Source organism: Ranitomeya variabilis, chromosome 2 (assembly GCF_051348905.1).
Source record: "Ranitomeya variabilis isolate aRanVar5 chromosome 2, aRanVar5.hap1, whole genome shotgun sequence".
NCBI lineage: Eukaryota > Metazoa > Chordata > Amphibia > Anura > Dendrobatidae > Ranitomeya > Ranitomeya variabilis.
Genome location: NC_135233.1, coordinates 380,411,380 through 380,435,666, shown reverse-complemented (window position 1 = coordinate 380,435,666; position 24,287 = coordinate 380,411,380). Strand labels below are relative to the sequence as shown.

Here is a 24,287-nt window from a genome sequence, read left to right as displayed (position 1 = left end):
CTTGGAGCTGTAGCAGTCTGCTAGTGCCCTGTTTGGAGGGTGTCGGTGTTTCTCTCTGAGTCTACTCAAGCTAAGCGTCTCCCTTTTTTCTTTTATCCTAGCTGTCTTTAGTGTTAGTGGGGTTTGACCAGCATTAACCCCTTCCTTCCTTAAGCAGGGTTTACCGCTAGGGTCTGGCAGGGATTAGGTATCCTACTCGGCAATTGGTGCGGAATCTATTTAGGGTCTCTTAAGGCAGACAGGGTGACGTTAGATCTGCCTAGCGGGTCTTCACTCCCTGCTTCCCTAGTGTTGGGCCCCTCTTCCCCTTATCTCTTTGTGTTGCACTTAGTCTGTCCTATACTGTGCGTGACAAGTACTCATAATTTTCACTACTACAGATGTCAGACTCCCATGCCTGAAGTTACCAGAATCGTATCTACTACTGTGCCCGTGCATGGGTATAACATTGGCCATTTTCCAATCATTGCCTAGTAAGAAGAGACTGGTTAAACAACAGAGTTAGAGGTGCAGCAACCGCAAAAATAGTTATTTGTAAGAACTTTTATGTGGATGCAAACTGGACCCTTTTGAACATGGAAAATCCCTTAAAACATTAGCCTCCAAAACCAGTGGAGCTGACCCCCTACACTGGAGGTAATGCCAGGCCCAATCATATTTGGATTTTTAAAATCACTTCTGAAAATATTGAAAAAACACATAACAGTTGTTAAAGTGTAACTAAATTTTAAGGCTTTTTTTTATAATTCGTAGGCCATTAAATTTCTTTGAGTTCACTGGTGGACTGTGTCCTGAGTGCTCAGAAGACTGCTAAGCCTTTCACTTCTCAGGAGGCAGAAGCTCTCAGCTCATGTTTGAGCATGTGCATAAAGCAGAGTTCGTACCAACTTACTTTCTGATAAAGGGGTTGTCCAAGTTTGGCATGATTAGTCTGTAGTCATTTTATGTGTCTTCAGACTTGTCAATCCGCACAACTCGCACGCTGTGCACTGTCAGTATTCTCAGGTGCCTGGAGCGCAGGTATGCAATATGCATACTCCCAGCCACATTCCAACTAGATGTGTGTGGCCTCACTCAATACAAGTGATTTGAGCGAGGCCGTGTACATCTAAACGGAGTGTGGCTGGAAGCATGCAAATCGCATACTTGTGGTCACATGACTGCCCGCTCTTGGCAGACTTTCATACCAAATGAAGACAACCCCTTTAAGCCTGTACTCCTCTTGGTGTACTTTCTCAGGTATGAGCTGAGTGTATCTGTCTCATCAGCTGCTCCCTTCTTAACAATCTTTTGAGCGAGCATTGGGCATTTCTTGACCCTTACCTTCACAGATCTGAAGGGAATTTAAGGGCCTGCAAGATATGAAAAAAAATGATAGAAACCGGTGTTTACTTACCGGTAATAGGATTTTACAGAGTCCACAACAGCACCCACTACGAGAGAGGGGATCCGCCCACCATCTGGACAGGAACCTACAGGTTAAAAAGGGGCGGTCCCCCTCGCCTCTCCAGTTTGTGTTCCAGAGTACAAGGGATACCGCCAATGAATCAGTACATGATAATAATATCTTAAACAATACTAAGTACCATCACCTCTATAGAGTGATCTCTAAAAAGCACACCTTCCAATAGAGTGCAAGAATCAGTAATTAAATACGGGGGGGAAGTCTACAGGTGCTGTCGTGGACTCTGTAAAATCCTATTACCGGTAAGTAAACACCGGTTTTCCTATCGCTACGACAGCACCCACTACTAGAGACTTTCAAAGACTATTTATCTGGGAGGGACCACGGCACTAAGTACTGAACGCCCAAAGTGTAGGCTGGAATTGGCCAATAGATCAAGGCAATAGTGTTTAGAAAATGTGGAAGGAGATGACCAAGTTGCCGCCTTACATATCATGTCAATGGGAACATCCTCCTTCTCCGCCCAGGAAGATGCCATAGCACGAGTGGAGTGTGCCTTGATGCCCTCTGGCGGTGTCTCCCCTTTGGCAGAATAAGCAAGACATATCGCATCCCTGATCCATCTAGCGATAGAACTTTTTGTGACACTCGAACCCTTCTTCCGATTCTGGAATCGATTTTGTGTCCTATCCAAATACTCTAAAACTGCTCTTTTCACATCTAGAGTATGACACATTTCCTCATCCTCTGTAACCGGATTATCATAAAAAGATGGTAGATATATCTCCTGACTTCTATGAAACCTAGACGCTACTTTTGGTAAGTATGCAAGATCTGGTTTTAAAACAATTTTATCCTGAAGGATCATTAGATAGGGAGGATCAACTGATAAAGCTTGGATATCGCTAACCCTCCTAGCAGACGTTAATGCTAACAGAAGGGCTGTCTTAAGGGTTAGAACTTTAATCGAAGTAGACTCTAATGGCTCAAAAGGGGGTTAATGCATCCAACGCCAAATTTAGATCCCAAGGTGGCAATCTAGCAATTTGAACTGGGTTACTACGTTCAGTTGCTTTAATAAATCTAGAAATCCATCTATTCCCTGCCACATTGCTGTTATATAAAGCTCCTAAAGCCGAAACCTGAACTCTAAGAGTATTAACTGCCAAACCCAATTCTCTGCCCTTCTGCAGGAACTCCAGAATGGCCGGAATTGGAACCTGGTTCGTCAGGGGTTGCTGATGGAATGCAAAGAATTTCTTCCAAACCTTAGAATAAATCTTTGTAGTTAGTTCCTTCCGGCTTTTTAACAAGGTTGATATCAAAGCCTCTGAAAAACCTCTTTGTTTTAATAACTCCCTCTCAAGTTCCACGCCGTCAAATGAAGACTCTCCATATTGGGATGATGAAATGGACCTTGAAAAAGGAACCCCCAGACTCACTGGCAACACCCAGGGATCGGTCACTGACATTGCTCTGAGTAGAGAGAACCATGGTCTTCTGGGCCAGAAGGGGGCAATTAGAATTACCCTTGCCCTCTCCTCCCTGATCTTCCTGAGAACTAGAGGAATCAAGCACATTGCGGGAAAGGCATATGCCAGAGGAAAATTCCAACGGACCTGAAGGGAATCTATTATGCATGGTCTGGCTGTTACCTGAAGTAATGTAAACTCCTTGACCTGTCTATTTCTCCTCGTAGCAAACAGATCTATAACCGGTAACCCCCAGAGCCCGACTATCTGCCTGAATATTTGTTGGTCCAGGAATAATTCCCCCTGCCAAAGGCAATGTCGACTGAGATAGTCGGCTTCTACATTGTGTACCCCCCTTATGTGAACTTCTGACAGGGAAAGGAAGTGAGCTTCGGCTAGAGTAAGGATCTGTGCCGCAGCGGACATAAGAGACTGCGACCTGGTTCCTCCTTAATGGTTGAGGTATTCCACCACTGTTGTATTGTCGGTTTGCACCTGCACATGTGACCCTCTCAGGGATGGTAGTAAGTGAAGGAGCGCATATCTGACTGCCGTGAGTTCTTTTAGGTTTGAAGAGCTTTGTGTCTCTGGATCTGACCACTGCCCCTGGGCCAGAACCTCCCCCATATGAGCTCCCCAACCAGATGGGCTGGCATCGGTTGTGACTACCCTGTCCAGTATGATGCTCCATTGAACTCCTCTTGACAGACGAAACATGTCCAGCCACCATTTTAGGTCGTAATTTCCATAAATTTATGATAGTCCTAAAGGATCCATCAGGCTTTGAAATCAAAAATAGAGAGTAAAACCCCTAGAGGTTATCCTGGCCCATTGATTAAGGAAATATCTTAATCTACCCCCTGCTGGGAAATCAGTCTTATCTATATTTGCGCCTGCGCCTTGACGATGATGAAGAGCTTCCGAAGTATGCACCTCTTTTCTTCTGTTCCGTTGGTGATCTTCTTCCTTCCCAGTCTCTATCTGACTGGAATCTTCTGAAGTGCATTCATCTTATGAAGGCATTTCTAAAAGTAGGATTAAACACCTTAGGAAATCCTTTCTTCCTATCCTCTGCCTTTGCAAGGATATCATCCAATACGGGGCCAAATAGGTACTCACCCCTGCATGGAATAGTACACAACTTAGCTCTAGCATAAGCATCCCCCTTCCAGGTTTTAAGCCAAAGTGCCCAACCGGCAGCATTTAAAAGACCCGCTGATCTTGCTGAGTCTACCGATGCATCCGCTAGGTAGGCTACTCCCTCACGGATCTGAGATAGGGAATCTAGCAGTTTATCTCTAGGAACTTTTGTCTTAAGCTGGTCCTCCAGCTGACTTATTCAGACCATTATGGATCTGACAGTACAGGTACTGGCAATCGCAGGTTTAAATGCACCAGATGACGATTCCCACACCTTCTTTAGGAACATATCTGCTTTTCGGTCAGATGGGTCTTTAAGAAGACCTACGTCTTCCAGAGGTAGATTGGCTGACCTTGAAGTAGAAGCCACCGCTGCGTCCACTTTTGGAACTGTCGGGACCACACTCAGTCGGAGCAGCCTTTGGAAGTGGGGAATCACCAGAAATAATACACAAGACACGTCTCGTATAGTATATCACTGGGAAGCCTCTGAAGCACGCCTGCCTTCAAGGTGCTATCCCCTCTTTATATAGTTGTACAGGTAGTTTCAGTGGTTATACAAGTTTTGCTTGTTTAAACAAAGAGAGAAGAGAGAAGACAAAAAAAACAGTTTCGGCTATGTGATAGTTTCACAACCAACAAAACAGTACAGTTTCGCCTAGGTGGCAGTTTCACAAACAAAAAATAGGATTTCACACTATAGCTAAAATGTCCTTGAATGGACAGGTCAATATTGATCACAAATTCTTTTTGGTTCATTGAGGTAACCATTTTTGTTCCGCTCTTCACAATCCCCCCTTTGACATATTCCATTCAAAACCTTGTCATATAGACGATTATTTTAGTCATTCTTTTTGTGATATTACAAAAAAAAACCTTTATATTCTCGCATCCATTACACAAAATTTATTTGTGCATACCGAAATACCCTTGAGTACAACCTTGAATAATACATATATAATTACAATAACTATAACTGTATGTATTAGGCTTTGCATAATCCCGGTAACCCACCCACCGATCCCCCTGAACCAATTGGCCGGGTTAAGAAAAGAAAAGGTATCTGACCACCAGCTATCCTTATTTTGGTCATTGTCTTTGTCATACTGATCCCTGAGTCGTTGTACGTCTTCTAATTTAAATCTCATACTCATAGTACTATTCGGGTCTATATAATGACAGCAGGTGGGTCCGATGATTTGACACATACCCCCTTGTGAGGCAGTTAGGTAATCCAATACCAGGGTATGTTGGTTAGTGACTATTATAAGCTGATTCTGTACAGCTATACTAGTATTTAATATGTCCAATATATCCCAAATCTGGTCATCTAGATAATCCGTGGCTCTAACTAATTTATCCCACATCTGTGTTAACATAGGATAAATAAAAATGGTACTAGCAATTTTGTTGGGAATTCCCATTTGTACTATATGTGGCCTCCCCGAGGGACGTGGTGAGTTATCTGCAGCTCTTTTATACAGTGTGTGCTTGTGCACGGCTTGCATATTCACTTGTTTGTTCGAAATTATGAAAGTAGCCGGGGTTAGGCGTCCTAATGTACAAGTACCCTTTATACCTACGGGAAGCCATTTATATGCTCCTTCTCCGCATATCCAAAATGTACCCTCAGGCAGATCCCACAAAGCTGAGTGCTGCAATACCAATCTGTGAGCCAAATCCACAAAACTAGATACATTCTGAAGCATACACCAAGAGGGTTTTTGTCCCAAGGGGCTACAGTACCCGGCTGCGGGATTCCCACATACATGCATTCCGTTGACATACTCATCGGATTCATTACAAACCAGGTTCCCCGGCTTACTTGTACAACTGTTTGCATCACCTTGGGGGAACAACTCGGAATGTTCCCATTTTCTATTATGTATGTACCTTTCCAATACTGTAGGTTTGAAAGCATCAGAGGAAGGGGTGGTTGTACTGAAACTGAGCTGTAGATTTTCAGTGGGGACCTGTCCTAAATCAGTTAATCCAGTCTTATTCCTAGGTACCCATGCTCCTCCTCTGAGTGCTAAATATTGTAAGTTGCCTATTTTTCCTGTAAGATTGCCCTGCCACCAAGGAAATTCTACCCATCCCACAACTGGTATGGCGATTGTAGTATTCCATAGTCTAGTATTGCCAGGTTGGTTGTTGGCCAGGTTGTCTGAACAATTAGGCCAAGCGAATATTTCTTCAGCTGACACGGGAACTGCTAGAAAAGGTATACTTGTGGCTGATACTGGTGAATGGGTACAGATCCAACAATCTGTCAGGGGTTGCGTATTATTTAACAAATCATGCACTAATTTTCTATGATGTTGTACGAATCTATTGTTCAAAGGGGCTAGAGAATTCAATCTTTCCCATGCCTCCGTTGAGGTTAACATTATTAACATCAATATCATGAGTCTTATACTGCTTTTTTGCAATGGCTTGCATGTATCCATGATGCCTTTCCTTCAAGCTTGACTGCTGTTGGAGTTGTTAACAGGACTTGGAAAGGTCCGTCAAATCTCGGTTCCAGAGTCTTTCTGGTGTGTCTTTTCACGTAGATTTGATCACCAGGTTCCAACTTGTGGCCTCCTTCGAGATTTTCTGGATCTGGAAGGGAAGCAAAAACTTGCGAATGCACTTTAGTTAAACGTTTTTGTAATTCTTGTACATAAGCAGTTAAAGTCTCAGTATTCAACATCAGTTGTTGTGGAAAATAACAACCCAAATTTGCTGCTCTACCAAAAAGAATCTCATGTGGTGACAGCTTAGCCTTCCCCCTTGGGGCGTTTCGGATGGAATACAGGGCAAGTGGTAGACACTCGGTCCAAGGCTTTCCTGTTTCTGCCATGGCCTTCTGGATTTTTAATTTTATTGTTCCATTTAATCTTTCCACTTTACCTGAACTCTGTGGGTGATACGGAGTGTGAAACTGGTTTTCTACTCCCAACATTTTCATAACATTCTCGAATATTTCTCCAGTAAAATGGGTACCCCTATCTGACTCGATCACCTCAGGCATGCCGTAACGGGGTATCAGTTCATGTGCTATTTTAATGGCAGTAGTTTTTGCTGAGGCTTTACGAACTGGATAAGCCTCTGGCCACCCTGAGAACATGTCCACACACACAAGCACATATTCGTATCCATTGTACCTAGGAAGCTGGATGTAGTCGATCTGGAGTCTTTGAAAGGGATACAGTGGTCTTACATGATGCTTGGTTGGGGTTTTAATGGTCTGACCTGGATTGTGTGCCAGGCATATAGCGCATGCAGCACACATGTTCCGAGCGAAATTACCAAAGCCTGGAGCCAACCACCTTTCTTTTACCTTGAGCGTCATACCGTTTGCCGATACATGCGTAGGTAGGTGGAGGTCACTCGCCACTGCGGGGTACCAGGCTCTGGGTAAACACAACAAAGTTCCTTTTTTCCATAATCCTTGCTGATCTTCTGCCCCTTTTTTCTGCCACTGCCCTCGTTCTTCGTCGTCTACCTGTTTCTGAGCTTACTTCAACCTCTCCTCATCATCTTCAGAGCTATCTAGTGTGTGGGCATGATGTAAGGGTTTACGTGCTGCCTGTTTTGCTGCTTTGTCGGCTTTATCGTTACCCCTGGCTTCCTCGGTGTCGAGTCTCACATGTGCAGCTACCTTTATCACCGCTATTTCTTTAGTTTCTTGTGCTGCCTCCAGAATCTGTCTAATGAGGGAGGCATGTTTAACAGGTTGGCCTGAAGCAGTCATATAACCTCTGGCTCTCCATATTACGCCAAAATCGAAAATAATGCCATGTGCATATCTAGAATCAGTGTATATGTTTGCTGTCTGATCTTTGGCTATTTTTAGAGCTTCAACTAATGCCGTAAGTTCTGCTTCTTGTGCAGACTGATTAGCAGGGAGAGGTTCTGCTTTCAGCACTTCATGCTGAGTTACTACCGCATAACCTGTATGAAATTGTCCATTCATATCTGCATATCTACTGCCATCTATGAAAAGTTCAAATGTAGCATTACAGAGTGGCTTGTCACGTACATTACGTAAGCCCTGAGTCTCTTGTTCCATTAATTGTACACAATCATGCATTGACTCTGATGGGTCAAAGGAGTTGGAGAGTGCAGTTTCCTCAGCTATGGTACCCCCCTCAGACTCTAAAGGGAGCAAAGACGCGAGATTAAGAGTCTGAACCCTGGCAAAGGAAATGTTGGGCGGCAGTAGTAGGGAACATTGGAGACGGAGGTGTCTGGCCATTGAAATATGTTTAGGTTGGACCTGGTTAAGAATGCCATGTACATCATGAGTGGTCTGAACTAGAAGTGGGTGATCAAGAACAATCTCAGAAGCTTTATCTAATAACAGTGAAATTGCGGCTACTACTCTTACACAAGAAGGTGCGGCTCTAGCTACAGGGTCCAGATGAGCTGATATGTATGCCACAGGTCTCTGTTTGTTTCCATGTTTTTGTGTGAGCACCCCTGTAGCATGTGAGGATATCTCAGCTGCCATCAATTGAAAAGGTTTAGCGTAGTCTGGGAGTCCCAAAGCCGGAGCTGATACCAATGCTGTTTTCAAAGAGGAAAATGACTGTTTAGCCTCTTCACTGAGTGAATATGGCGTGTTGGCAATACAGTCATATAAAGACTGCATGAGTTGACTTGCATGTATGATCCACTGTCTACAGTGTGAAACAATACCCAGGAAAGCACGCAGCTGTTTGTGATTCCTGGGTTCAAGCATGTTACGTATGGCTTCCGTACGTTGAGGTGTGAGGTGTCTGATGCCCTGTGATATGCAGTGACCTAAGAACACGACTGTTTGTTGACAAGCCTGGAGTTTCTGTCTATTTACTTTACAGCCTTCTTGCGCTAGGAAAATTAAAAAATTAACAGTTGAGGTAACTGCCGTCTGCTCATCAGGGCAACAAATAAGTAAGTCATCTACATACTGTAGAATGACTACTCCTGGTTCTGGGGTGAAATTTTTCAGCACGGTCTGCATTGCTTCAGAGTACAAAGTTGGTGAGTGTACCATACCTTGTGGCAATCTTGTCCATGCTAATTGTTTACCCTTGAATGTAAAGGCAAACAAATGCCAACAGTTCTTATGTAGTGGCACAGAAAAAAAATGCGTTTGATAAGTCAATTACCGTAAAATATGCAGCAGTGCTGGGAATTTGAGACAGTAAGGTATGAGGATTCGGTACCACAGGGGTGACCGGTGCCAAAACCTTATTGATTTCCCGTAGGTCGTGCACCATGCGATATTTCACCATAGTTTCTTTGGAGGAAACTTTCTTTTTAACAGGATATAAGGGTGTATTGGCGGGTGACCTGATTTCTACCAAAACACCTTGTAACACATAATCCTGAATTTGTTGAGAAATCGCCAGTTCTTGCTGGGCGCTGATGGGGTATTGCCTAAGCTGAGGTAAAATGGTTCCCGGGGCAGTTTCTAACAGTATAGGAGCTACTGATAAGAATCCTACATCTGTGTCTCCTTTTGCCCATAGGCTGTCAGGAACCCGAGACAAGTCAATTTTTGCTTGTTGAGTGTAAATTTCGGGAAAATCCTCCATTGCCTGTATTCTAACATATTGTTCCAGAGTTTCTGCATCTTCAGGGATGGTCAGCATAACTGTGCCATTTTCTCTAAAATGGATGTTTGCGTGCATTTTACTTAAGACATCAGTACCCAGCAAGCAGGTAGGTGCACCTTTAGCAAATAAAAATTTGGATACAAAGGTTTTAGGGCCAAAGCTCACATTTAAAGGTTTTGTAAAGGGCAACGCCTGAATTTTACCATCATACCCTTCTGCATATGTTACCTTTGAGGATATATTGTCAGGATATGGTAAAAAGTCTTGATTTAAAATGGAGGATGTTGCTCCCGTATCTATCAGAAAAGGTACATTTTTACCCTCAACCTCAACTTGTATTATTGGTCTTCTAGAAGGAAGAGAGACCTGCATAACCTTCAGTCATTCTGAGCTGTCTGTTTGATCAGGCACTGGGTTATTTATCCTATTTTTGGGTACAAAGGTTCCTGAATCTATATCTGCTTTTCTCTTCCTACATTCCCTTTGGAAATGTCCTGGCTTCTTACAGTAATGACAAGTAAACTTTTGATTAGCAGAGCCAGTATTAGCCTGTGCAATTCTTACTGGCTTAGAATTTTCTCTTAAGTCCATTTCTATCCCTACAGCTTTCTGTCTAGCCAGGTGTGGGTCTTCCAAGGTTCTCCAATCAGGGGTTGCGGCCTTAAGCTTTTCCTTCACTTTTGGAGACAATCCATCTATAAAGGTTTTTGTAACTAACCTCATCATTCCTGAAGCGGTTAGATCCATGCCTTCATCTCTGAAATTATTTTCTACACTTAGATAATATTCGTCTACTGATTGTCCAGATTTCTGAGCCACCACTCCCGTTGTTCCTCTCTGCCTCTGTTTTTCCCTCATGAAAACCATTAAGTGATCTACAAATTGCGTACCTGATTCTATCGTTTGTAAGGCACCATCTCCTGCCTGGGGCCTATGTACCTGTAGATTTGCTAATAGCTCCTGGAAGAGTCCAGGAGTCATTTTCATTCTACATAATTCTTCTCCATCTGCCCAAACTCCAGCGTGAGTCTGCATAATTTGCTGTATATATTGTGCAAATCTAACTGGACACTGGTTGGGATCTGGTGCGTTATGCAAGAGAGACATGCCTTCAGCGGGGGACCAAGGGAAATATTGTCGAGTTTGGTGATATCTAGTTCCCATTACTCCGTCAGCACCAGGTTCCCTAAAGGGTCTTGGTACTACCCTAACAGGGGCAAGTACAGCGCCATGTCTAGGTGTACCACAGGCTAGGCAATCATTTCTCCAGTCTGGATTTTGTTGTCCACAGTGCGGACATACCCATCCTCCTGGTCCGGCTAAACTTTGAGGTGGTGTTTGGAGAAAAGATGGGGCATGTGGGTTAAGGTATGGGGGTGGGGTGTTCTTATATTCCACATTTTGTTTTTCTCCATAGCTTGCGGGTTTAATACACCACTTTTTATTCTGTTGATTATATGTCCATCCCTCTTTTTCTGCTACCCTAGAGACATCAATCAATGCTTGGATCTGATCTATCCATTTCTTGTCTCTGATTATGCCTTTTTTTTTTTTCCTGAATTCCTTCCCATTTTTTCCTACTAAAGGCTTCTGCCTTAGTAACTCCAAACTTACTAAAAATCTTTCTCAGCCCCTTAGTGGCATCTTCACCACTTCTCTCCTTTATGATAGTATAGATATCTAATTCTTCTGGTTCCGACTTTGTTTGCTTATTCCCCATTTTCTTATCCTGAGCTTTTTTCTTTTCTTGCCCTAGGTGGCGTTTGGGTATGAGAATACCTCGTTACCTTCTTCCTAAGGAGCTAGGATGTTTAACGGCTTCTGCGTACCGTGTTGATGTAAGAAAAATCCTGATTCCTACACCTATAGCAAACAACACAAATGCAACCAGACAGAGGATCAAAATACAACGTATCTTGTCCCAGGCTAATTTATCTGTCCTGGGCTCATACTATCATACACTTATCCATCACCAGGTTTTCGTCAAAGACAGGATCAGAGATTGAACATAGGCGCGGAGGTCTCCCCGAAAGGACGCAACCACGTTGCCCAGTGGGACAGTCACTTCTTCTGTTTCAACACCCTGGGTGGCTTATAGGGCTATTCCCAACTTTCACACACCTTCTATTCACATTCACTCTCATTCAATGCCGTACTCCGTGAGGTGGTCAATTCCTAAGTAGTTCAAGAACCCGAGCTATAGGTATCCTCCTCTACTAGAACTACCCGCTAAAGGACACGACACAGAAAATCTTACGGACAGTGCAGGGCAGATATAAGAGATCTAACAGTGTCTCTTACCTGGCCAGGTTTTTATTCATCTGCCGTCCATTATCCCAGATTCTCTTTTCGTTCGTATTCTGCCGGTGTTCTTGAAGGAGTACACAGACCTTGGGTCCCTGTTCAGGCGCCAGGAACTGTCGGGACCACACTCAGTCGGAGCAGCCTTTGGAAGTGGGGAATCACCAGAAATAATACACAAGACACGTCTCGTATAGTATATCACTGGGAAGCCTCTGAAGCACGCCTGCCTTCAAGGTGCTATCCCCTCTTTATATAGTTGTACAGGTAGTTTCAGTGGTTATACAAGTTTTGCTTGTTTAAACAAAGAGAGAAGAGAGAAGACAAAAAAAACAGTTTCGGCTATGTGATAGTTTCACAACCAACAAAACAGTACAGTTTCGCCTAGGTGGCAGTTTCACAAACAAAAAATAGGATTTCACACTATAGCTAAAATGTCCTTGAATGGACAGGTCAATATTGATCACAAATTCTTTTTGGTTCATTGAGGTAACCATGTTTGTTCCGCTCTTCACAGAACCTTCACCCACTGAGACAACAGTTCATCATCAAAGGGGTATCTCCTTTTTGCAGATGACGGTAAAAACCCCTTATCCTGTTTATCCCATTCCCGTCTGACAAGATCTTTGACTGTATCCACTACCGGGAAGGATCTTCGACTTCATAATAATAATGCACACTGCTTGTGCTTGGTTTTTGTGGCTTTCTTAACCTAAAACAAAGCACAGAAAAAACAGAACAATCAGCTACCAGGTGTAGATACATACACTCACCCATGGCTGATGAAAGGAATACCGGTTCCAGAGGAGGTGAACTGCCACATGACGCTGGGTTGTCTGGATTCTGCCGCTCGCGTACCACATCGCTGCTGCTTCGTGAGCGGCTACTACTGCTCTTTTTTCACTGTTCAGGCATCGGCGCCTGAAGGTGCTCTGTGTTTTCTACTGAGGACATCTCGTCACACATCTCTCACCTGCTGCGGTTCCGCTTTAAGGAAATCACCGCGTGCCTCCTCCCAGCCTCCTCCAGAAGTACTGTCACTATTTCTGGGTTATCCAGTGCTCCATACAAGTACTCAGAAGCGCCGCACTCCCGCGACCCAGGGCGGAATTCCCCGGCCCCTGGGATCGCAATCATCATGGCCAGACGAGGGGGGTTCTGCGCGCAGTACATCCCCGATGCTGCTTCCAGTGCTCCCGATTCTGCCGTTTCCTTAGAACACCGCACAGAGGCATGGTGGACCTGGGTAAGTGAGCTTAATGTGCAGGCTCCCGCCGTCCGGACAGGAACCCAAACTGGAGAGGCGAGGGGGACAGCCCCTTTTTAACCTGTAGGTTCCTGTTCAGATGGTGGGCGGATCCCCTCTCTCGTAGTGGGTGCTGTCGTGGCGATAGGAAAACTTAAGTGGTACTTTAAAAATATTTTCTTGCACTGCTTCTAGAGGAAGCTTGACTGTGGTGCCATATAGAAAACTGTGCAGTTTCTTTGCAGACAACTAAAATAATATGCCTCACAATCTCCCCGCATTATGCAGTCCTTAATTTGAGGAGCTGTCCTGGGGGATTATTTTGGTTTTCATACTGTGGGGGTAGTACTGTGGGGAACATTATACTGTGTTGTGGACTGTATAGGGGACATCTTACTGTGTGGGATGGACACTGGGGGTTATCATTCTGTGGCTGGCATCATACTGTGAGGGGGGCCATCATGCTGCCTGTGAGGCATTGTGTGGAACATCATACTGTGTTTGGGAAAAAATGCATTCTGGGGGAATCATTTTTTGTGTGGGGGCATCATACAGTGTTTTGGGCATCATATGGTGAATGGTGGCTTCATGGTGTTTGTGGTGGGCACTATGCAGGCCATGACCATGACAGTTATGCCATTTTGAGTTTGAGAACAATTGGAATCACTAGGAGCAATATTCTTGTGAAACAACATGTAAAGCACTGGGGGCGCTTACAACCACTTATGTGTTATATTAAGAGCCACAGTGTGTGGATGATGCCATATAGAATTTCATTAAGGTTAAATGGCGACATGTGCCACACTGAAACTGCAGTGTCTCATTGTGACATCGCTTCAAATGATTTCCAGTGGTATTGGTGTAACCTTTTTTTACGACAGAGTCGCAAATTTTTTGAAATGTGAAATTTTCTGTCGCTGGTCAAAAGACTCACTTGCTACAGACTTCAATGAAAGTCACATTTGACTTCCACTTTTGAGTGACTTATTAGTGATCTAGTTATTGTTATTGTTTTATACAGCAAAATCTAAGATGTAGAATAGTCGTGTGACCGCAAATCGCAGAAAAGTTGCACAGATGTTTTAATTTGCTCTGAGACTTGCTATTGCATGACACATGTCGCCGTATAGCTGCAGCCTAAGAGACTTCAGATGTTTTAAAAAAAAACTTGAGACATTGAAGAATAACCACTTATTGTTTTTACATAGTGCAAGGTTGATAACCAAATCTACCACCATATTGTTGTTCACTTTTAGGGTATGTGCCCACGTTGCGGATTCCATTGCGAATTTTTTCACTCGGATTCTGCAGCATCCGCAGGTAAAATGACCTGCGTTATACCTGCAGATTCCCTGCGGGTTTTCTGCGGATTTTGTGTGGATTTCACCTGTGTTTTTACACCATAATGGAATAGGTGTAAAACACTGCGGAGTCCGCACAAAGAATTGACATGCTGCGGAAAATAAACCGCAGCTTTTCTGCGCGGAATTTTCCGCACCATGTGCACTGCGGATTTGGTTTTCCATAGGTTTACATGGTACTGTACACCGCATGGAAAACTGCACAGGGCCAAATCCGCAACGTGCGCACATACCCTTAAGCTATGTGCACACTTTGCGGATTGGGGTGCAGAATTTTCCGCACAAAATCTGCATCTCCTGGCAGAAAAAGCAGGTGCAGATGTGCTGCAGATTTCTAAAATGGAAGGGTTCAGAAACGCTGCAGTTCCGCACAAAAGAAGTGACATGCTACTTCTTTTGATCCGCAGCAGTTTTCATGCGGATTTTTCTGCACCATTAGCACAGCTTTTTTTTTTTCTATTGATTTACATTGTACTGTAAATCATTTTGCGGAAATGCAGCGTTTCTGCACGGAAAAAAATGCTGCGGATCCGCACTAAATCCGCGTCGTGTGCACACAGCCTTACAGTAGAAGCTTGTCTTCTATAGCTCACATTTTACCTTTCTCCTTCAGGTCCCGATATTCCCAGCCATGTGTCAGAGACATCTGAGAACGTTGTGTGTGGCCTGGGCCTGGCAATTGGAATCATTGGAATCATCACCGGCATTTTTCTGATCTTCAAGGGACTTAAAAATAATCAGAATAGAGGTCACTGAGCGTCCAGGTAACGTCTAATCACTTCACTCATAGAAAGAGCCAATCATATTTATTTTATGTATCCTGTGTCCGATATAGAAAAGTTTTCATCATATTATCAGCCTTACAGGAAACTGATTATTTTTTACAATTATAAAGGGAACCTGTCACCTGAATTTGGCTGGTTCTTTTTTCGGTCAGATGGGCGGAGTTTTGTGATCCTTTAATCACCCCTTCCTTTCCTGCTGGCCGCACGCTGGTTGCGAAATTGTCTTGAAGTTGATTAGTTTTCCTCCGTAGAACACGCATGTGCAAGGCGATCTTGCCTTGCGCACGCGCAGTATGCTTTGCCCAACTGCGGGCAAAGCCGAAAAGCATTAGTGCACATGCGCCGGCGCACTATGACCCGGAACACAGCGAAATACTTCCGGGACATAGTGCGCCGGCGCATGCGCACTAATGCTTTTCGGCTTTGCCCGCAGTTGGGCAAAGCATACTGCGCGTGCGCAAGGCAAGATTGCCTTGCGCAGGCGTGTTCTACGGAGGAAAACAAATCAACTTCAAGACAATTTCGCGACCAGCGTGCGGCCAGCGGGAAAGGAAGGGATGAATAAAAGACCCCAAAACTCCGCCCATCTGACCGAAAAAAGGACCCGCCAAATTCAGGTGACAGGTTCCCTTTAAAGGGCACCTGTCACCCCGTTTTTTCCGTATGAGATAAAAATACTGTTAAATAGGGCCTGAGCTGTGCATTACAACACTGTATTTTGTGGACCCCGATTCCCCACCTATGCTGCCAAAATATGTTACCAAAGTAGCCGTTTTCGCCTGTCAATCAGGCTGGTCTGGTCAAAAGGGCGTGGTGTCTTCCCCCAGATCTTGCTTAGTTTTCCGTTGGTGGCGTAGTGGTTTGCGCATGCCCAAGGTCCCGAATCCACTGCACAGGGGAGTTAAAAGAGCGCGATGTGCACTATTTCATTGGTGATCGGTGGGGGCGGCCATCTTCCTTTGGCCGCACGTGCGCAGAAGCGGCGCTCTGCTGGCCGCGGCTTCAGGAAAATGGCCACGGGATGCCGCGCGTGCGCAGATGGAGATCGCGGCGGCCATTTTCCTGAAGCAGAGTTCGCATCTCGGCTTCAGGAAAATGGCCGCCGCGATCTCCATCTGCGCACGCGTGGCATCCCGCGGCCATTTTCCTGAAGCCGCGGCCAGCAGAGCGCCGCTTCTGCGCACGCGCGGCCAAAGGAAGATATAAATCAAAAAATACAAGGCCTGCACCCCAAGAAGACCAGAGGATGGTGCAGAAAGAGTCACAATTGGTGCCAGAGTTGACAAAGAATCATATAAGAACAAAACACCATAACAAAATAATAAAAGTAGCAAAAGTTTATTGAAAACAATATACCAAGGACAAACACAAAAAGTAAAATAGGGATATGACAAAGTGAACCATTAGTAGATGGCACCACAGAAAACAGAACCCAGTCAGGCATAAACTAGCGCGTTTCGGCGCTATATGCCTTCTTCCGGGGGATACGGTGGCACCGCAGAACTCCAGCACTCACTCAGGTAATATACTTATACCAACTCACGACCTCATTGGTTTCAATTTGCTCTCAACCTTAGGGGTGGTTTACAGCCCCCCTTGCACACCTTTATTGTTTGTGAATATGCACTATTATTTGGGAGCCTTTGAGCATTTTTCTACTATTCTAGTTTATGCCTGACTGGGTTCTGTTTTCTGTGGTGCCATCTACTAATGGTTCACTTGGCCAAAGGAAGATGGCCGCCCCCACTGATCACCAATGAAATAGTGCACATCGCGCTCTTTTAACTCCCCTGTGCAGTGGATTCGGGACCTTGGGCATGCGCAAACCACTACGCCACCAACGGAAAACTAAGCAAGATCTGGGGGAAGACACCACGCCCTTTTGACCAGACCAGCCTGATTGACAGGCGAAAACGGCTACTTTGGTAACGTATTTTGGCAGCATAGGTGGGGAATCGGGGTCCACAAAATACACTGTTGTAATGCACAGCTCAGGCCCTATTTAACAGTATTTTATCTCATACGGAAAAAACGGGGTGACAGGTGCCCTTTAAGCAAAAGAAGCAAAATGCATTTGTTTATCCAGTGTAGAGATTCCACTCTTTGGCAGCTATTCAGACAGGCAGCTATTTCTTATATTAAAACAGGAAGGTTTATTAAAGGTCCATAAACTTTCCAAAGTAGCAAAAAGAAAACAGCCTCCTCTCGGCAAAACAGTAACCAAAAGGGAAATAGTCCATGTACATACACGTGTAGGGCTCGCACGTTCAGATCAAATGTACAGCTGTCTGTCCAGAAACCAGCCCCAAGAGGTCGTTCCACACCTTATTCAAAGACAAAACACCACAGAAAAAAAAAAAAGGTGCTTACCTGTCCAGGCCTCAAATGAAATGCACTATCATAGTGCAGCGGGCCCAAGTAAAGATGGCGACTACACAGGTGCGGGTAATACCAATGAGACAGCCAGCCTACAATCTAGGATTGGCCGCTTGGCACACCAATGCAAATAGATAATCTGCAGCAGTGTTCACACAGAGTATGCACAGCATCTGGATCCTAGCCTATTTTTAAAGCCCTGTGGCGGGCTGCCCAGTTCTAACTGTAATGCGTCCCGTGTGAAGAGGCCACAAATTACAAAGCCATCAGGGCCCAACTGCACCTCAAAGTAAAAATAAAAAAGTGCGCAAGAACATATCAAAATATGTAAGGTATTAGTTCATATTATGGCCACAATACGTAAGCTGGCAACCCACGTCACGGGTCCTCCACTATTCTAGAGAAAACACCACGGCCTCTTTTCACATGGGACGCATTACAGTTAGCACTGGGCAGCCCACCACAGGGCGTTACTAATAGGTTATGATCCAGATGCTGTGCATACTCTGTGTGAACACTGCTGCAGATTATTTATGTGCACTGGTGTGCCAAGCGGCCAATCCATGATTATAGGCTGGCTGTCTCATTTTGCCTGTTTTTTCTGTGGTGTTTCTTCTAGAATAGTGGAGGTTTTTTTTTCCCTCTTGTTGTGACCTTATTCACAGTTTCTGAGGCAGCTCAGCTGCCTTTTAAATGAGCTGCACCGTTTAGATAAGAGAAAGGGAATGACCAGTCCCGTACAGCTCTTCCAGTCGTTCCTAAAACTCGGACCCAAAATCCATACCTACTAATAAAACCTCTTAACACTATCTGTGTTTGAGCCTGCTTCTCTGGGTTCTATGTCACCTAAGCTAACCATCTCTGTGACACATATCTCCCATCCATGACTTGTCTGGCTGCAACCTTACACCAGTAATATTATATTAGATGGGTTGTCTGGCCTTTGAGAACTCCTTTCTATGTTTATATAGCCAGGATCCCTGAGTAGCCAGTATGTAAAGTTGCGTGCATTGGTGCTCAGAGAATTGGATGGGTTATTGTCTAATACTGTAAATAGCACTGAGATTAGCTGCACATTAACATTGAAAAAAAATTACCAAAAATAGCTAAATAATATGAAATTTAGCATACGTAATGTCCGATACCGAAATCGTGCTGATTTATTTATTTTTTTTGGGGGGGGGGAAGGTTGGCCGTCTTTTAGTGATATATGGTATGAAGTTGTCATCCTGTCATTACTGTTTACATACAGGTATCTCAATTTTTCTCTATCCTTTATTATATAAAGGAGATAGGACATCTTGGGGCCATGGGGTTTTCTGTACTATACATTTTTCTTTATTGTCCAATAGTTAAAATAGTAGGCACAATCCCTTGTGGATAACAGCATGCTGTGAAAAAGATCCATGTAGGATCGAAACGCGTAGCTGGATCATTAGTGCCTGCTCTGTGCATTCTATTATCCACAAGGGATTGTGCCTACTATGATATTTTAACTATTGGACAATAAAGAAAATTTTTTTTAAGGAGCTGGAACATTTACTCCTTGTATGCTGTGGATCACGCCTAGTCCTGACGGAGTTCCGAGCACCTTTGGCGGTCGGTGAGCTGGCTAGGGCTTCACGCCCAAATTTTACTTTTTTGTGGTTTTCTGTACTCCACGTCAAGGAACCAAGGTGCACTGTCTCATTTGTACAGACAATGTCATACTCACACAATGTCATCCATACATTCTTTCCCATCTAGTTTGATCAGTCAGTTCTGATTCAGTGCAAGAATAAGCATAAGGCTACTTTCACACTAGCGTCGTGCACTGCACGTCGCAATGCAACGTTCCGAAGCAACGACGCTAGCATTGAAAGCGCCGCACAACGGGGGCAGCGGATGCTGTTTTTCAGCGCATCCGCTGCCCCATTGTGAGGTGCGGGGAGGAGGGGGCAGAGTTCCGGCCGCGCATGCGCGGTCGGAAATGCTGCAGAAGACGCATCAAAAAACGTTACATGTAACGTTTTTTGGTGGCGACGCACCAACGCAACACGACGCAACCGTCGCACTGCGTCGCTAGTAAAAGTCTATGGAGAAAAAACGTATCCTGCAAGCACTTTTGCAGGATGCGTTTTTTCTACAAAACGACGCATAGCGACGTGCAGTGCACGACGCTAGTGTGAAAGTAGCCTAAGAGTGGAGAGGACGAGATGAAAGACTTTTCTTACCGGTTAAGGAGGGTAGCAATGGTAACTCCAGGTTAAATTTGGTGAGTAGACAGGTCTGCAGTGCCATCCACAGAGTGCAAAAAATGGTGACTGCAATTGTGCTGCCAGGACTGCTGCTGACAAGTGACAGCGCTTATCTCTCTGTATCAGAAAAATGGAGTTATCACTTGACAGACACATCTTTCTGTATGACCTTTAGTGGTGCAGTGACTTATGTTGGCCAAGTTGGGTGGATAATGTGATAAACGGTCTGTGGTTAGTATTAAAGATGATGAGAGCTAGTGTGGCACTAATAGATTTTTTATTTAATGTGTTTTCATGCTGCTGTGAATATTAGCACTGATATATTAACTTTTCTTCCATCTTCTCTACTACAGCAGCCGCACATCTCTCCGTGCTCAGATGATCCAACTATCCATAAATATTCCCGCTGAGCTTCTAGAACAGCTGATAAGGCTGAAGATGAGCCGGTCACAATGGAAACCCCGCTCTACATATTCCTGCTGTTTTCTCACTGCTTTGTGTTATAGGATTGTACATGGATACATGTCCTGCCGGTTATATAAATTGCTTTTTCTTTGTTAGCATCTGTCTGGGTATTGGCTCAGTACGCAGTGTGGATGCTTCCATTGTATATAGTTGCTCAGTTCAATCATTTTTCTGTGTTCGGCTTCTGGATAATTCCAACATTTTAACCATCATTGTTTCCTATTAAATCATGTAACAGCCTTGTAGAAAATCTTTGCAGGAAACATAATTGTATCTGTCGATGATTAAATATAAAAGGTCTCTAGCTCTACGGTGACATTTTAAAGTTGCTTTAATTACAAGACATCTGTGTTGTGAAAGTTGCCGTCTATCCAAGTGTAATTTCGTTGCTCTTTTAAGTTGGAAATAAAATATTGTTTATATTTTATTTTTCCACTTTCTTGAACCTATAATAAATAAGTCAAAACAGAATATAAATGTAATTGCATATTAATACTCAAAAATGTATAACAACCCCCTCCTTCCGGATTGTTATCCATGTCACTGACATTTTCAAAAACATGTTTGACGTGGTTTTAGCTTTATGTAGACCTTCAGCTCTGTGGCAGTCACTTGGGTATGCACAGGCACAGAGTTTATATGTTAAAACAACATACAGTTTATTGTCTATTATAAACTCTACAGCTCCAGTACAAGTGAATAAAATAAACAGTCCTTCCTTTAGTATAAATAAATATCATAAACAGTCCTTTCCTCAGGTATAATGAAACAAGGTCAATGTAGCAGCAACACCAGTATCGGTACTCCAGGCAGTAGCAGCACAAATAATATTAAATGTGTTCACCAAACAAACATACCTCTCTCGTCAGCTCCAGCATGACTTCAACACTGCTGAGCTAACCCAGCTGCTGTTATTAGGCCTGTAAGCTATGGCCTATGGGAATGACCTTTCCCACCCACTCTCCTTTGGTTGCTCCCAAGTCCCAGACCCTAAATCCAGTCAAATTAAAACTCTCTCAGTAACCCAGTGATACAGGTACAGATTTTACATTACTGAGGCCAACCACCTCGCTGACACATATCTGCCACTTATGATCTTACCTCCTGCTTTTCTACATTTAGTATAAGTAGAGGTGGATGAAGCCGCTACTCAGTACCTGAGAATGGCCACAGCAGTGTAGGGAATGGTATGTACAAGGTTTGCATATCTAAGTCCTGGGAAGCAAAACTGCAGCTCAACCTAAACTATTAATATTATATATTTTACTTTACTCATCAGATTGTTACTGGGATTAAAAAGAAGAAGCAAAAGCGTAGCGTTCATACACTTATTCATAAACACAGCCATAATTCATTTTTGCACAACTTCAGCAGTGTAATCACACAAGTGTAAGGGCCTTACTGTACTGTACCTCTGTATGCCTCCAATTTCTTGTAAAAAAAAAATTCTGTCAGAATCCATACACATCTAAAAAAAAGAAAAATGTGTCAAACTTCATTAGATTTCCTATGAATGGAGGTATCAGGAAGCTTCAATTTTATATCAAATCAAGTCAGATGTGTCACTGAAAGCAAGGATCAATCAGCTACAACTTGCCTAATTTGGACACATCATACGCAGAGAGCAATCACTGGAGAAGGACATCATGGTCGGAAGAACAAAAGGAACAAGGCGAAGAGGAAGTCCAGTAACCTGATGGTTTGATACTATGAAGATAACGGCGGAGAAGACCCTGGTGGACCTGTCTAGGCTTGCACACGATTGATCTTCCTACAGAGCTGTCATCTATGGCTTGCAATTGAACCGAAGGCCATTAAATAAATGAACATCAGGAAGTTTTTTTCTAGATGAGAAGATTTCTGTATATGACAGAGCCTATACACCAACTCAGTGAGGCTATGGGCCATCGTATTGGGGAGCACAGAGGCCTTGGTCTGCAGAAGAAGTTCACATTTTCCATTAATAAATTTAGAAAAAAAAACACAATTACCCAATTTCTCATGATCTCAGGATTCATTAAAAAGATTGTGCCTCCTAAAGAACTTGACTCATCTTACTCCAGTGTTCCCTCTATAAAAACTGGTGTAGAAAATGCAAGTGTGAATGAATTGGGGCCTTCATGTTAGTCATAGGGATATTCCATAGTCCAGTCATGGCACTGCAGTGATATTCTGCTGCAAATCTGAAACATATTGGGCATGCTGGAGATTTGGATGTTTGATAATTACTACAAAACCAGCGTAAAAAATCACTTAATGTAAGAAATGGAGATTTTAGTGTAATTTATTGCAGTTTTTATGCTGTGGAATCTGCCAATAATCCTAATATGCCCCTAGTATGATAGGGCGAGAGTGACTGCAGTATTGGGGTGTCAGCTCATCACTGCGCAAGTCCTTTCTTATGTTCATATATTTTCTAAATGCCTTTAAATACATTTTATCTTCTAAATACATTTCTTTTGCTTGGATCATCCCTTCACATTCATTTCATGCTTGGTTTCCTGCTATATCAGATGCAAAGTTTAACCCCTTAATGACCCCAGCTTTTTTCGGTTTTGCGTTTTGGTTTTTGGCTCCCCTTCTTCCCAGAGCCATAGCTTTTTTATTTTTCCGTCAATATGGCCATGTGAGGGCTTATTTTTTGCGGGATGAGTTGTACTTTTGAACGACGTCATTGGTTTTAGCATGTTGAGTACTAGAAAACAGAAAAAAATTCCAAGTGAGGTGAAATTGCAAAAAAAAAGTGCAATCCCACACTTGTTTTTTGTTTGACTTTTTTGCTAGGTTCACTAATTGCTAAAACTGACCTGCCATTATGAGTCTCCAGGTCATTACGAGTTCATAGACACCAAACATGTCTAGGTTATTTTTTTATCTAAATGGTAAAAAAAAATTCCAAACTTTGCTTAAAAAAAAAAAAAAATTGTGCAATTTTCCGATACCCGTAGCGTCTCCATTTTTCATGATCTGGAGTTGGGTGAGCTGACTTTTTTAATGATACCATTTTGGTGCAGATACCTTCTTTTGATGGCCCGTTAAGCGCTTTCCACTGGTATCATTTATACAACAGCCCATATCGCACTGCTTTCCTTGTGTTCCATTTCCTATAACAATCCGTCTGAGTTAAAGAACGAAACGTCAATATTTATTGGGATTGTTCTACCTCAATAAACATAGATGATGCTATAAAGAGTGTCAGAATTTTTTTTCAAAAATTTGAAACAGATACTGGCTGTAAATTATGTTACTTGTGTTTTTTTACATAAGTTTTATTGTATTTTTGACCCTGCATTTTTTTTTACTCTTTTTTGTGTCATGTTTCAAACGAAGCTTCTGTGTTTTTGATATTTCCTGTTATCTGGTTTTGGCAAAACGTTATTGAAAAAGTCAAGTGCAGATTACATGCGTTTCTGTTGCATTTCCACCAAAACGCACTACAATCACTTTTAGCGGATCTTCTGCATCAAATGTACATGTGCATTGTACATTCACACTGAAGGCACCAAAACTATGATTTAACACATGTGGAGTTATATACTTAACAAAAAAGTGTGAAACAACTGAAATAATGGTTTGTACACTCTTGGCATTCTTTTGATGAGCTTCAAGAGGTAGTCACCGGAAATGGTCTTCCAACAATCTTGAAGGAGTTCCCAGAGATGCTTAGCACTTGTTGGCCCTTTTGCCTTCACTCTGCTGTCCAGCTCACCCCAAACCATCTCGATTGGGTTCAGGTCTGGTGACTGTGGAGGTCAGGTCATCTGGCGTAGCACCCCATCAGTCTCCTTCTTGGTCAAATAGCCCTTACACAGCCTGGAGGTGTGTTTGTGGTCATTGTCCTGCTGAAAAATAAATGATCCAACTAAATGAAAACCGGATGGAATAGCATGCCGCTGCAAGATGCTGTGGTA

The 24,287-nt window shown here is 43.4% G+C and overlaps 1 protein-coding gene across 1 annotated transcript in view; it reads left to right on the top strand.

Moving 5' to 3' along the window:
* The window catches only part of LOC143806157 (H-2 class II histocompatibility antigen, A-U alpha chain-like), a 258,329-nt gene extending 237,531 nt beyond the window's left edge, over positions 1–20,798 (top strand). Inside the window, exons 5-6 of the mRNA XM_077286166.1 lie at positions 15,127–15,277; positions 20,265–20,798. Of these exons, the coding sequence (XP_077142281.1) occupies positions 15,127–15,269 (143 nt within the window). The 3' untranslated portion in view covers positions 15,270–15,277; positions 20,265–20,798. The remainder of the gene's footprint in view (positions 1–15,126; positions 15,278–20,264) is intronic.
* Positions 20,799–24,287: the final 3,489 nt, after the last annotated feature.